We start from the raw sequence: 14,288 nt of genomic DNA on the forward strand, positions 1-14,288 counted from the left end.
TTTCTGTCTTATAACAAAGATTTAATTGTTGTGTATAAAATTATCTGAAATGATTCAATACAGTTAAAACCAACCAGAGAACTTCACATTTGCCACAACATATGGCATAATTCTTTTTATCATAAACTGAACAAAATTCTCACTTCTATTTGGTATTGGGTTTGATCACTGTTCTGTTAACCAAAAACCTGTCTAAACTCAACACAACTTTTCTCAGCCTCTCCTAGTGATGATGAACACCTCTGTAAACTGAACAGCTTTTCAGGTTTTTTTTTTAGACAATTTGGTCTTGACAAATATTTACTATTTCATTATTTAACTTTTTGAGGGCAGAATTTTCACTGAATTCAATCTTAATTTTGTACCAAACGGACAAAATGTGACATTACTTCTACCTTTTGATAAAAAAAACTTCAATTTTTTGAGGAAAAGAACAGAACTATTTTGTGGATGATATCTGAGCTTGACTTTGGTGCTCAAAAGATGCATTTTGAGTACAGTTATAGTCACTCATGAAAACATGTCAGACTTTATAATTCAGAACAAAGAACATATAATCATAATTTTTTGTTTAAACTTGGAGTATAAACATGCAAGTTTCATTTGTTTGTCTACCATTTTCCCAGTATTTTTTTACCACCACGACTTGAAATTTGTAACTGGTACGTTTTGAGGAGAAAGTGAAAATATGAATAGACTGTAGAAATTTGAGACATTTCAACATCAACCAAACCACTCCTTGGGAAAATGTTTGTGAATATTATATTCACTATTTTAGTAAAGCGTACCAGAGTCCAAGTGCAGGTCAAGTCATGATGATTATTAAAGTTTATTTATATATACTTTAAAATCAATCCAAATAGACTGAGTGATATTCTGATAAACCTTCCTTGTCATTCACACACACTGCAAGTCAATGCAACACATAGTAAACAGACTTTCTAATCTAAACTTGGACATGTATATTTTGACATAAAAATAATGTAATTGCCTACACTACTTTTTTTTCAGTTGTAAACAAATTTTGCTGAAGTGACACATTGGTGAGATTATAATCTAGCAGAAATAATTTTTTCATACATTGTAAAAAAAACCAGCATGTTTTTGACAGTTAAGGTCTGTTCATTTAGGCATTACATCATTATATTTACAGATCTTGTTCAGCAATGTTCTTAAAGTGCGCCCTCGGTGGCATTATGATACCCCACCATTTTGTTTTATTTCCATTGTAATGAGCCATGTCAACAGCTTGGCTGCATGTTTTAGAGGCATGTCCAACCAGATCTATGTAGTTCACAAAGATCAAGGAAATGTTCCTATGGGGGAGTAAATCATGCACACAACTAACACACAAAAAATGTAGTTCTCGGTGAAAAATACATTTCATTGAATAATTCAGGTCAATAAATTCTCAAAAAAGGAACAAAGTTTGTTTTTAGAGAGTGGGTTGTAAAACATCTACCTTTTGTATTATTGAATTCAACCAATATTTTATTGAAACATAAGCAAAATAACAATTTTACATAATTTCAATTTTGTTGCTCACATACCAGAAAAATGAGGTTGAATAAGTTAGGCAAATGAAAATAAAATGTTTTTGGGCATTTTTTGTCCCCCCCCCTCCCATTTATGCAAATTTTAATTCCTGCTTACACAAAATAAGAGAATGGGGTGGACAAAAATAATTCATAATAAGTTAATCGATTAGTTAGATCGTCACCCATAGGGGAGGGTGATTAATTGATTCAATAATGAACAATGTTTAATGGAAGATAGGTTGATATACCAGTATATATACACAACAACTGCTAAAACATTACATATAGAAAGACAACCTGAGGTTTTACATTTATACAACCACAAAAAAATAAAACTCTTCACTCTTTCAACAGCAATAAATGTTTGAATTTCAAACATAGATATTTTTCTGAGCTTATACCTGACAAATATACATACTAATGAATAAACAGTTTCAAAAAGCAGCACTTGATATCAAGACAACACAAAAGCTTCAGTATTCGACTCAAAAAATTATTTTTTGTTTTTGTTTTTTTTCAACAAACTAGGGGAGACAGACGTCTAGTAAGCCATGAATCTAGGGGGATCTTAAAGAATAAATAAATTACTTCAAAATCTAACTAGAATTAACACTCACTATCATGGAAGTTCATTAAGAATTTCCTGGGGGTTAGTAAAAGTTGTAATTTTCTATATATATATATATTGTGGAAAACTGCACTCCTAGAAGGTCCAATATGCAGAGGAGTTAATAGGATAAGCCCCCTAAGATGTTGAAAAATATTCAAACTTTGTCTATTACGAAGACTGTTGCCAAGAGAAATAAGATTGGCAGTATCAGCACTTAATATCTCACTAAAATTAATTTACAAATACATGGTTTTCAGCATTTCTGGAAATCTGTAAGCTCTTTATACTGAAGACCATATCGCGTAGACAATAATCTTGAAAAGAATATCCATTGTTCCTATCTAGGTCGGATTTTCTCGTACATAAATTGCTGAGGAATGGGAACATGTTTCCCTTCCACAAATGATATAGTCCTTCTTTTTATATGTTCAAACTGCTCGACAGCAAAGTCATAGAATTCTTTCTCCATCTGATATATCTTGGAGGAATGAAACTTGGCGAGAGTTTCTGCTGATGGTAGCTGCTTATTGGACGTCTTCCTTAGATGTGATTTACCCCCTGTGAAGAAAGAAAAGAAATAACATTTTCACAAAAAGACCTAATGTTTTGTTGCATCATGTATTTAATTGGCCATTAAACGGTTGGAGAAGACAACTTAACACCCACTGGCTGTCAATTACTGAGATACAGAGGGTGATGGAAGCCTGACTTGAGGTGTCGACAGGCTATAAAGTTACGACTTTACATACTTTTCAGCCGGCCCTTATTGATAGAGCTCTATAAAACTTGCTGCAATGAGTTGAATCCATGCAGACATGGATGCTGTGATGTTCAATAAAGAAAACTATAAACAAGACATGAATCACACAGTCCCTGTTATTTAATTATAAAATACTCAGACATGGAACATCTGCAAATAACTGAATTAATATGTACTCTATGTGGGTACAACTCATCATAAAGTGATTTACCTTTAACATTTTCTGATAACTGAAAAATTTCATTGACCCAGGTTCAAAATCTCAGAGTACACAAGTGCAACCAACTGTCTCATACATTCTCAAGAAACTGCATTCATAAATCTGAGTAAAACTTGATGTACCTTTAATAACAACTTGACTTCTTTGTTAATTCAGGTCTTTGTATATTACCAAGACCTAGGTTTGTTTCATTATCACTACTATAATTCCCATCAAAATGTAGCCCTGACACCCCTCTAGTTTCCACTGAGATTAGTAATGGTACAACTCATCTACCAGGTTCTACCAGGTCATGACATCACTAAAAACACTAGCATTACAATCTAAGCTAATTATTTATTCTGAGCCTGCTCAGTTGCTCTGTCAGTGCAGTAGGGAGAGGTAATTTCAGAGGAAAATCTTGAAAAATACCCACATAGGATTTTCAGATCTGGAAAAAAAAATTATGTGCATATTCGGCAGAGACTTGTTCATCAACCTGCCAAGTTTCATCGATACCTGCTGCAGAATTTCTGAGAAAATGTTAGAAATGTCACAGACGGAAAATTGAAATAGAATTAATAGTCCGCCTTTCAGGCTGCACCTGAAACAGGGACTAATAAACTCATGTGTGTATATGTACTTCTTATTCACTTTCAATGCATAACCCCTCTTTTATCAGAGACCTCTTGGTTAGTCATGACCCTTGATAATTTACGTTTTTTTTGACTTAGCGAGGGGTATATATGTGTTACATGACATATCACTTGGTACTACAAGTGAAATTTTGGCTCTGTATGTCACTTGTTTGTCAAGCTGATTGATTGGTCTTCTCATCACTATTATTTGAAAATAAACTTGTTGTCATTATTTGTTTGTTATTGTCATGCCATCATGTAAGTAATTGTTGTTATTTTAATAATAAAAGCAACCTTGGGGTACTGTTGGGGAGTTGTCACCTGCGGATATGCCTTGGGGTACTGTTGGGGAGTTGTCACCTGCGGATATGCCACGGGGTACTGTTGGGGAGTTGTCACCTGCGGATATGCCTTGGGGTACTGTTGGGGAGTTGTCACCTGCGGATATGCCACAGGGTACTGTTGGGGAGTTGTCACCTGCGGATATGCCACAGGGTACTGTTGGGGAGTTGTCACCTGCGGATATGCCACAGGGTACTGTTGGGGAGTTGTCACCTGCGGATATGCCTTGGGGTACTGTTGGGGAGTTGTCACCTGCGGATATGCCACGGGGTACTGTTGGGGAGTTGTCACCTGCGGATATGCCTTGGGGTACTGTTGGGGAGTTGTCACCTGCGGATATGCCACGGGGTACTGTTGGGGAGTTGTCACCTGCGGATATGCCACGGGGTACTGTTGGGGAGTTGTCACCTGTGGATATGCCACGGGGTACTGTTGGGGAGTTGTCACCTGCGGATATGCCTTGGGGTACTGTTGGGGAATTGTCATCTGCGGATATGCCTTGGGGTACTGTTGGGGAGTTGTCACCTGCAGATATGCCTTGGGGTACTGTTGGGGAGTTATCACCTGCGAATATGCCACGGGGTACTGTTGGGGAGTTGTCACCTGCGGATATGCCTTGGGGTACTGTTGGGGAGTTGTCACCTGCGGATATGCCTTGGGGTACTGTTAGGGAGTTGTCACCTGCGGATATGCCTTGGGGTACTGTTGGGGAGTTGTCACCTGCGGATATGCCTTGGGGTAATGTTGGAGAGTTGTCACCTGTGGATATGCCTTGGGGTACTGTTGGGGAGTAGTCACCTGCGGATATGCCTTGGGGTACTGTTGGGGAGTTGTCACCTGCGGATATGCCTTGGGGTACTGTTGGGGAGTTGTCACCTGCGGATATGCCTTGGGGTACTGTTGGGGAGTTGTCACCTGCGGATATGCCACAGGGTACTGTTGGGGAGTTGTCACCTGCGGATATGCCTTGGGGTACTGTTGGGGAGTTGTCACCTGCGGATATGCCTTGGGGTACTGTTGGGGAGTTGTCACCTGCGGATATGCCTTGGGGTATTGTTGGGGAGTTGTCACCTGCGGATATGCCTTGGGGTACTGTTGGGGAGTTGTCACCTGCGGATATGCCTTGGGGTACTGTTAGGGAGTTGTCACCTGCGGATATGTCTTGGGGTACTGTTGGGGAGTTGTCACCTGCGGATATGCCTTGGGGTACTGTTGGGGAGTTGTCACCTGCGGATATGCCTTGGGGTACTGTTGGGGAGTTGTCACCTGCGGATATGCCACGGGGTACTGTTGGGGAGTTGTCACCTGCGGATATGCCACGGGGTACTGATGGGGAGCTGTCACCTGCGGATATGCCTTGGGTTACTGTTGGGGAGTTGTCACCTGCGGATATGCCTTGGGGTACTGTTGGGGAGTTGTCACCTGCGGATATGCCTTGGGGTACTGTTGGGGAGTTGTCACCTGCGGATATGCCTTGGGGTACTGTTGGGGAGTTGTCACCTGCGGATATGCCACGGGGTACTGTTGGGGAGTTGTCACCTGCGGATATGCCACGGGGTACTGATGGGGAGCTGTCACCTGCGGATATGCCTTGGGTTACTGTTGGGGAGTTGTCACCTGCGGATATGCCTTGGGGTACTGTTGGGGAGTTGTCACCTGCGGATATGCCTTGGGGTACTGTTGGGGAGTTGTCACCTGCGGATATGCCTTGGGGTACTGTTGGGGAGTTGTCACCTGCGGATATGCCTTGGGGTACTGTTGGGGAGTTGTCACCTGCGGATATGCCTTGGGGTACTGTTGGGGAGTTGTCACCTGCGGATATGCCTTGGGGTACTGTTGGGGAGTTGTCACCTCCGGATATGCCACGGGGTACTGTTGGGGAGTTGTCATCTGCGGATATGCCACGGGGTACTGTTGGGGAGTTGTCACCTGCGGATATGCCTTGGGGTACTGTTGGGGAGTTGTCACCTGCGGATATGCCACAGGGTACTGTTGGGGAGTTGTCACCTGCGGATATGCCACAGGGTACTGTTGGGGAGTTGTCACCTGCGGATATGCCTTGGGGTACTGTTGGGGAATTGTAACCTGCGGATATGCCTTGGGGTACTGTTGGGGAGTTGTCACCTGTGGATATGCCTTGGGGTATTGTTGGGGAGTTGTCACCTGCGGATATGCCTTGGGGTACTGTTGGGGAGTTTTCACCTGCGGATATGCCTTGGGGTACTGTTGGGGAGTTGTCACCTGCGGATATGCCACAGGGTACTGTTGGGGAGTTGTCACCTGCGGATATGCCTTGGGGTACTGTTGGGGAGTTGTCACCTGCGGATATGCCTTGGGGTACTGTTGGGGAGTTGTCACCTGCGGATATGCCTTGGGGTATTGTTGGGGAGTTGTCACCTGCGGATATGCCTTGGGGTACTGTTGGGGAGTTGTCACCTGCAGATATGCCTTGGGGTACTGTTGGGGAGTTATCACCTGCGAATATGCCACGGGGTACTGTTGGGGAGTTGTCACCTGCGGATATGCCTTGGGGTACTGTTGGGGAGTTGTCACCTGCGGACATGCCTTGGGGTACTGTTAGGGAGTTGTCACCTGCGGATATGCCTTGAGGTACTGTTGGGGAGTTGTCACCTGCGGATATGCCTTGGGGTAATGTTGGAGAGTTGTCACCTGTGGATATGCCTTGGGGTACTGTTGGGGAGTTGTCACCTGCTGATATGGTAGACGGCCATAGTGTGTTTACAAACAAGTGTATACTCATGAGCCTTTGTGTTTTTAGCTACGTTGTTATCATCGCTTAGGAATCAATTCCAGCGTATCCGCAGGTTTTGATCTCAAAAATACACCTTCTCACCAACAGTTCCCTCTTTTCATCACAAATTCACAAAATAGTCCATAGTTTATAGTATGCCCTTTCCTTCAGAATATTGGGACAAAAATAACACTGAGATACAGTAGGTGCTTAACCAAACACTGAGATACAGTAGGTGCTTAACCAAACACTGAGATACAGTAGGTGCTTAACCAAACACTGAGATACAGTAGGTGCTTAACCAAACACTGAGATACAGTAGGTGCTTAACCAAACACTGAGATACAGTAGGTGCTTAACCAAACACTGGTAAATTAACACATAAAGCACAACAAGCGTTTCATGCAACATTAGTTCCTTTCCTTTGAAGTTTGCTGCAGTTATAGATTCCTATTATTTCTATTGTCGACATATGTAATTAATCCTACCTGTCTGAAACCGCTCAGATGCACCACGGAACATAGTCGACAAACTGGCCTCCAAAACACCAATAAATTCATCCAACTGTTCAGTAACACCAACCAGGAAATAGTGTTGAACAAGATTATTCTTGGCTTGTTCAAGTGCCCATTGACTGCCAGGGCGCCTGAAATAAAAGTTTTCAGTGGTCAGATTGTGAAAAAAGGGTAGGTGAATGCACTAAGTTTCTCACAATGATGAGAAATCATAGAAAGACCTAAAGTACATGTAAGTGTATTTTATGATCGGATCTAACAACTGCCAGTAAAACCAAATTACATTTATTAATCAATTTAATTTCATATAAACAATTCACATAAATAATAATGTTGAAATGTCTTAATATGACGACAATATCAAAATTATCAATATTCAGGAAATTATTTCATGTTTTCTTGACCATGTTGGAAGGAGACTGACATCAATCAGTTTAATGACCTCTACTCTTGGAACATCAGTTTGGTTGGACAGCAAATATAGTCCTGCTTCCTTTTATCATTTTCAGCCCAATCTTGGTTACTTTTTAGCATATTCCATGTCACCATTATTTACTGATTTTTCAAGTCGTTTACAGCAGATCAAAGTAACAAGTGTTACACAAGTATACATACCAGCATTCCTGTGATTGACCACAGAAAAATGGAACTTGTAACCAAATTTTTTCAGGCTGACATTCCGTTTCATCTTTCATTACACAGTCATCAAATGTCTAAATAACAAAGTAATAATCAGTTAGATTTATACCAGTATGTCATGTGCAATGCATGTGGATTTAAAACATTTTCCTTGTTTTGTGCATAGCACATTGGGAAATGTTCAACACATATAGATATATAAACCAGGTCATGTTACATTTGTATTAAAACATAATAACAATCGTGTACATTTAGGTTGACTGATTTCAGGTAGACAGAAAAAAACAACTCTACAAAAAAGAAAGGAGTTTTTGTTTTTGAGGTGTTTTGAAAAAAAAAATGATGCTGCACCCTTTTTTTGCTGTTGTGAAAGCCATTTTTTAACAGTCAACACCATAGAGATGGAACCTGAATTCTCTGTAAGATGAAGCAATCTGATAAGACATTATCACATGTCAGGTAAAGTAAATATGTTCTGTACCATGTGATAATGCAAGGCAATAAATTTAACTTTTTTTCAATTGTATGTGTATAGTGTGTAGGAGTTAAACGCAGAACAAGTCATTGTCAATGACACGTCCCCCTTCCGTTCATATTTGAGTGACATATACATTTAAAGCAGATCATGACCGAAATCTCAGACCACTTTCAGTGGTCTGATCCAAAATGCACCTGCATATGTACAACACATTGTACTAAATCTGAACAAAATCTATCCATGCATGACTGAGATCCGGTTCCGGAATTGTGAAAATACGTGATTTTGATGCATTTTCGGCATTAAAATGGCCGCTATTCGGCTATCGTTAATCGGATCATGAAAAAATGCATGTGCATATGTCCCATATAATGTGTGATGTATGAGTGAAGTTTGAACTTAATCGGTCCATGGTTGTTCGTGATCACGGACGCACGGACGCACAGACACACGGACGCACACAGGGCAAACCACAAGTCCCTGTTTTCGGACTATGTCCGAACGGGGACTAAATAGTGCATCATACCATGCCAACCTGTTCCATACTTTTAAATCATAATCACATCAAAGTAAAAACAGACCCATAGGCACTTGGAAAGATTCGGATTAATATACTCATTACATAAAATATTCTATACATAATTATACAATCTATATGTCAGGTCATGTGACAGTCACCTGATTACTCACCTGTGAATCACCTGATCTCCTCCTTTTAAGATGTGGCCTGAAATCATCACCATATCTTACAAAATAATAATATGAGACTAGTCGGGCTAGTGGCTCCCTTATGATATTTATATACAATGGTTTTTGAACTACTCCAAACCTGTTGAGGAAAGAAATAACAAATCAATAAACATATAAAATGCAAAGGCTCATGGGTAGATGCTTGTTTGTAAATAATGGCATGCGCAGGTGACGACTCCCCCGCTTTAATGTTACCATAAATTTATGATCACTTACAGAAATAAATCATTATAAAACTATCAATATTAAATTTTATGTAAACCTGCCACATGGTGGAGCTCTCCACACCATGGATGTGTTTTAAACTACCAGTAAATAGTAAATTTACCTGGCAAAATCTAAAAATGCAATATGGCCATGATAAAATGCAGGTTTTTTCACTTGCCATGACGTCACATTCTGCACAAATCTTGCCTGAAATTAAACAGAAAAAACATTATTTGGTATACTGTAAAACGTATCATTTAGCTACCGGGGGTAGTATGTTATTTTAGCCAGTTTAGCCAATCTGCAGTTTTGTTAATTCAAAATATCTCTAATTGTTGCTGACAAAAAAACTACTGGTAAAAGTTATTTTGTGCCCCACATTACTGTTGGTACTTCTATGTATCAATGAGCATTAAAATGACTCTATAGTGTTATATATAAACAATAAATCTTGACAAGTTACTATTTCTGAATACTATTCTATCAGGTTTTTAATAAAAAATAGTTTGGACACGGTTTATTATTGTATTATGACAAATTTCAACTTCTATATCACATTCTGCAAAAAAAAAAAGGTAATTGAACAACCATAGAGGGCGCTGTTTGCCAGAACAAGGCAATAAGTATGAGTATTTATATTACAGCATAATGTATTCAGGGCTCATACCACTAATTGAATTTCCATAGACGACAATGTTAACATATGACGAGATTGCTATATGAAAATGACGAAGAAAGTTGAAAATATGGCTCAAAAATGGGAAATCAACATGCCAGTAATCAACCATATGAAAAAAACTAACATGTTGGCCAGCTCAAACTCTTGCAAATCTCAGGTAAACAAGACACACCTACTGTATTTGGATTGCACCAAGAGAAATCACTGGAAAAACACCAAGATTAGAACATCCATTAACACACAGAATAAACCCACAGGTACACAGCCGCTAAGTAGTAAACAAAAGACCACATGTTGGTCTCACCTCTGACCCAGGTGATTACGCCCTCAAACAGGGAGCACCTGAGAAAAATAATATTTAAAAAATTTCATTGGTTCTTGCTGGGCATTTAAATTGAGGGCTACGAGCAGCCATTGGTTAATTAGTGGCATGAGACCTTCAGAGAAATAAGAAGGTTTAATAAAGTTCTTGTTGATCTTATATATGATGGAATATCATTAGACGAGTAATTTCCCATGCAAAAAAAATCCCCAAAATTTAAACCCTGGGAGTTATTTATCAAAATCTACCACTTGGTGGCGCCCTATACCCAGACAATTAGTTGTAGAAAGTGGCAACATACACACTCAGCATAACACCAAAATAGATGGTAGGCAATGAATATAAGCCTGATTATTAGATGCAGTACTGTAAAATATAATGTTCTCATTCACCACAAACAAGTACAGACCAACGTTTGGCATGATTAGTAATTTTAATTAATTTCTAGAAATAATACATAGAATAATGACAATTAAAAGTAGTTTATCACTATAATTTAAAAAAAAAAAAAATTCTACTGAATCAAAAGTCTCAATTCATCAGCTCATTATTTCTCCAATTAATTAAAAACAAAAAAACAATTCCACGGTATCTGCATTTAGGCCGGAGACCTGTGACGGGCAACCTTGGATATACCAAAACACAACAGTGGTTTGATTTACCATGGCCACACATAGAATTTGCTCAACATAAAATACTTAATCAAATCTTATGTGAAAAAAAGTAGTTCAACGAAACAATTTTATGATTTAAAAAGAAATAAAAATAAAAATATACAAACAAGAAAAGGATCTAAATATAAAATACTTGTATTACACATCCCTGATCAAATTAAATTCAAATCAACAGGATTTCTGATTAATTGGGGGGGGGGGGTACATGCACTGTTCAATAATAAACTCAAGATGGGATTAATTAGCTAACTATTCACAAAAATTCTGAGAAAAGAGCAATAATTGTGAAATTGAAAGAGTTGTACTACTTGGCTAATATACTGACAGTATGCAAATCTCTTGTCAGTGACAAGATACACAACACAATTTTGAGAATTTATTTAAATATTTGGGATTTTGACCTCATTAAACTTTGAATACGGTACATTAGAAATGACCGCACTACAAATTGTTAAGTTTGTCTGCCATAATGTGAAAATAAGACAAAAAACCCATAAAATGGGGTTAAGCATTTTTCTCAGAATTCCTAGAGCCATTGAAATTAGTGGTGACATGAATAATTCATTGATGAATGAATAAAATTTTTGGACCAGTTTAATAAAAACATTTATATTTACAGACCACAGCCCAACCACAGCCAATTAATAAGATTAGGGCAAAAAATATACCGAATTACAAATTTTCAAAATCTTCAACCAAGATATAAGAGATTGACAGAAATGGGTGAAACGCATAGCAAAATATAACATTTCTGGATAAAAAATTACTCCATTGTGTCTAAATAGTTGAATACAAAGCAAGAAAAGTGGTAAAATAAAAATAAAAAAGATTCCCAGTTACTTTGCACTATACCTGCCAAATCAATGGAGCTGATCTCATGAAATGTGTGCTTGAACACACAACCTCATAATTATCAGATCTATGCAAGGTCAGGAGAGGTCAAAAATTATAATAATTAGGTCAAAGTAAACTTTGGTTATGTAAGATGAGATCTGCCAAAAATGACTAAATTCCAGTGAATAGAGCCATAATTATGGTTAAAACAACAACCTCAGGTGGTCCTAGGCAAACTGTTACTTCAGGGCTCATACCACTAATTGAATTTCCATAGACGACAATGTTAACATATGACGAGATTGCTATATGAAAATGACGAAGAAAGTTGAAAATATGGCTCAAAAATGGGAAATCAACATGCCAGTAATCAACCATATGAAAAAAACTAACATGTTGGCCAGCTCAAACTCTTGCAAATCTCAGGTAAACAAGACACACCTACTGTATTTGGATTGCACCAAGAGAAATCACTGGAAAAACACCAAGATTAGAACATCCATTAACACACAGAATAAACCCACAGGTACACAGCCGCTAAGTAGTAAACAAAAGACCACATGTTGGTCTCACCTCTGACCCAGGTGATTACGCCCTCAAACAGGGAGCACCTGAGAAAAATAATATTTAAAAAATTTCATTGGTTCTTGCTGGGCATTTAAATTGAGGGCTACGAGCAGCCATTGGTTAATTAGTGGCATGAGACCTGTACCGGATATTGGCATAAATTCGTCCACCGGAAAAATCACAATTTCACGGCTGGTACGCCCTTATCTGGGGTTCAAAATTTAAAAAAAAATGATCATCAAATATTTTTTGGGGACTTGTATTTTCATTGAAAAATCCAGCTACATGGACTTCCAATGCCAGCTGTTGGACCACTTAAAACGAAAGAAACTATTGCAGAAGCTAATCTAAAATTTTATACATTTTTTTTTTCTTGCTGAATTAAAAATTAGATCGCCTAAAATTTCATTACAGTGTCACCCAGTGCCAAATACAATTATTTTTTTTTTTCATTTTATTAGTAGCGAAAGTATATTCTAAAAGAAGTTTCAAATAAAAACGAACACAACTGCATTAGCAAATGATCGCGGTAGCGCAATCCGGTTTCACAATTGTTGATTATTACCTAGTAATGAGTATAATAACGTGCAAACAATAAAATCGTTGAATTGTTATGAAATGCAAATAAATTTAAACTTATTTCACCCAGTCGTAAACGAATGATTCTGTCCGCATTTTAAACGCTTGATGCTGTCTTTTGGCTTGGATTTTGATGGGAAAGTGGCATGATTTGTTATTAAATAAAAAAAATAGTGGTTTTCAAAAGATAAACTGGGCATTTGAAGAATAATTTAATATAGTTTACAGTGATAACAGCTCATTGTGAAACGAAGCTTACCCATTCACGATAGTCGCAATAAACATACTCTTGAATAGGCGTCAATGACTACAGTGAAACTTTTAGGCATCAGGAATGATTAAAATAACACGTTAAAAAACTGCTGCCCTATTTTTTTAAAAAACCTAAACTACCAATTAACAGCCCAGGACGAATTTACACAGAATCCGGTAGTTGTGCTGTTGTAATTCACTGTACTGAATAAATATGAACACCTCACTTTAATCAATGTTTATAGCAAAAAGAGTTAGTTTTAAATGGAGTTGCAAAGCCATTTCTTGTGAGGAACTTTTGATGACTTCAATTCTGGCAAACAGAGAAGTAGCTTTTGGCTGAGATAGGCCCACTGCAAAGCACATTTCAATCCAAGAATTTCATGAAATTTTATCAAGCCACAGGAACCAAATTAACAAAGAAGTATTATATTTTAGTACTAGGAAAAATGACAGTCTTCAGTTACATGCAAGATGGTTGAATTGTTTTAAAACAGTGAGGTATAGCAGAGCTTGTCAGTACCAAGCCAAAACCGAAATGGAGAAGAGTTTACCAGCAGCACACAACTGTAAACTGTTCAATTTTCTCTTTTGGTTTAGTCTGGTTACATAGTTATATTATTTCTAAGGGGTAGATCATTTTACAAACTTGGAGGAGATGGCTGAGAAAAAATAAAATCAGCTATTCAAAGAAGCAATTTCAAACAAGCTTTTTTTTGGGATAAAATTGCTGCCTTTGTTTTTATCTTTCTGTATTATTTTATTCATGCATTCAGTTACTGTATGCAGAATCTTTTTCTTATTTTTGTCTTTGCAGATTGTTGTTTTCTTTAAATTTGCCACCATCGATTTCTAATAAATCTCATAACAATGACATGCACATTCATTGACTTTCATGTGCTACTTGTGTCTAATGATGACACACTTGCATGGCATAACATGCTCCTCAATGA

At 38.1% G+C, this 14,288-nt stretch overlaps 1 protein-coding gene across 1 annotated transcript in view; it reads right to left on the minus strand.

Annotated features, from left to right (window-relative positions):
* The window catches only part of LOC100376910 (heparan sulfate 2-O-sulfotransferase 1-like), a 100,720-nt gene continuing 86,432 nt past the window's right edge, over nucleotides 1-14,288 (minus strand). The window contains exons 3-7 of the mRNA XM_085492417.1: nucleotides 9,550-9,635; nucleotides 9,162-9,300; nucleotides 7,970-8,067; nucleotides 7,328-7,485; nucleotides 1-2,706 (exon numbers count right to left, since the gene is read on the minus strand). Of these exons, the coding sequence (XP_085348543.1) occupies nucleotides 2,486-2,706; nucleotides 7,328-7,485; nucleotides 7,970-8,067; nucleotides 9,162-9,300; nucleotides 9,550-9,635 (702 nt within the window). The 3' untranslated portion in view covers nucleotides 1-2,485. The remainder of the gene's footprint in view (nucleotides 2,707-7,327; nucleotides 7,486-7,969; nucleotides 8,068-9,161; nucleotides 9,301-9,549; nucleotides 9,636-14,288) is intronic.

Source organism: Saccoglossus kowalevskii, chromosome 17, assembly GCF_978046115.1.
Source record: "Saccoglossus kowalevskii chromosome 17, keSacKowa6.1, whole genome shotgun sequence".
In the NCBI taxonomy this organism is placed as follows: Eukaryota; Metazoa; Hemichordata; class Enteropneusta; family Harrimaniidae; genus Saccoglossus; species Saccoglossus kowalevskii.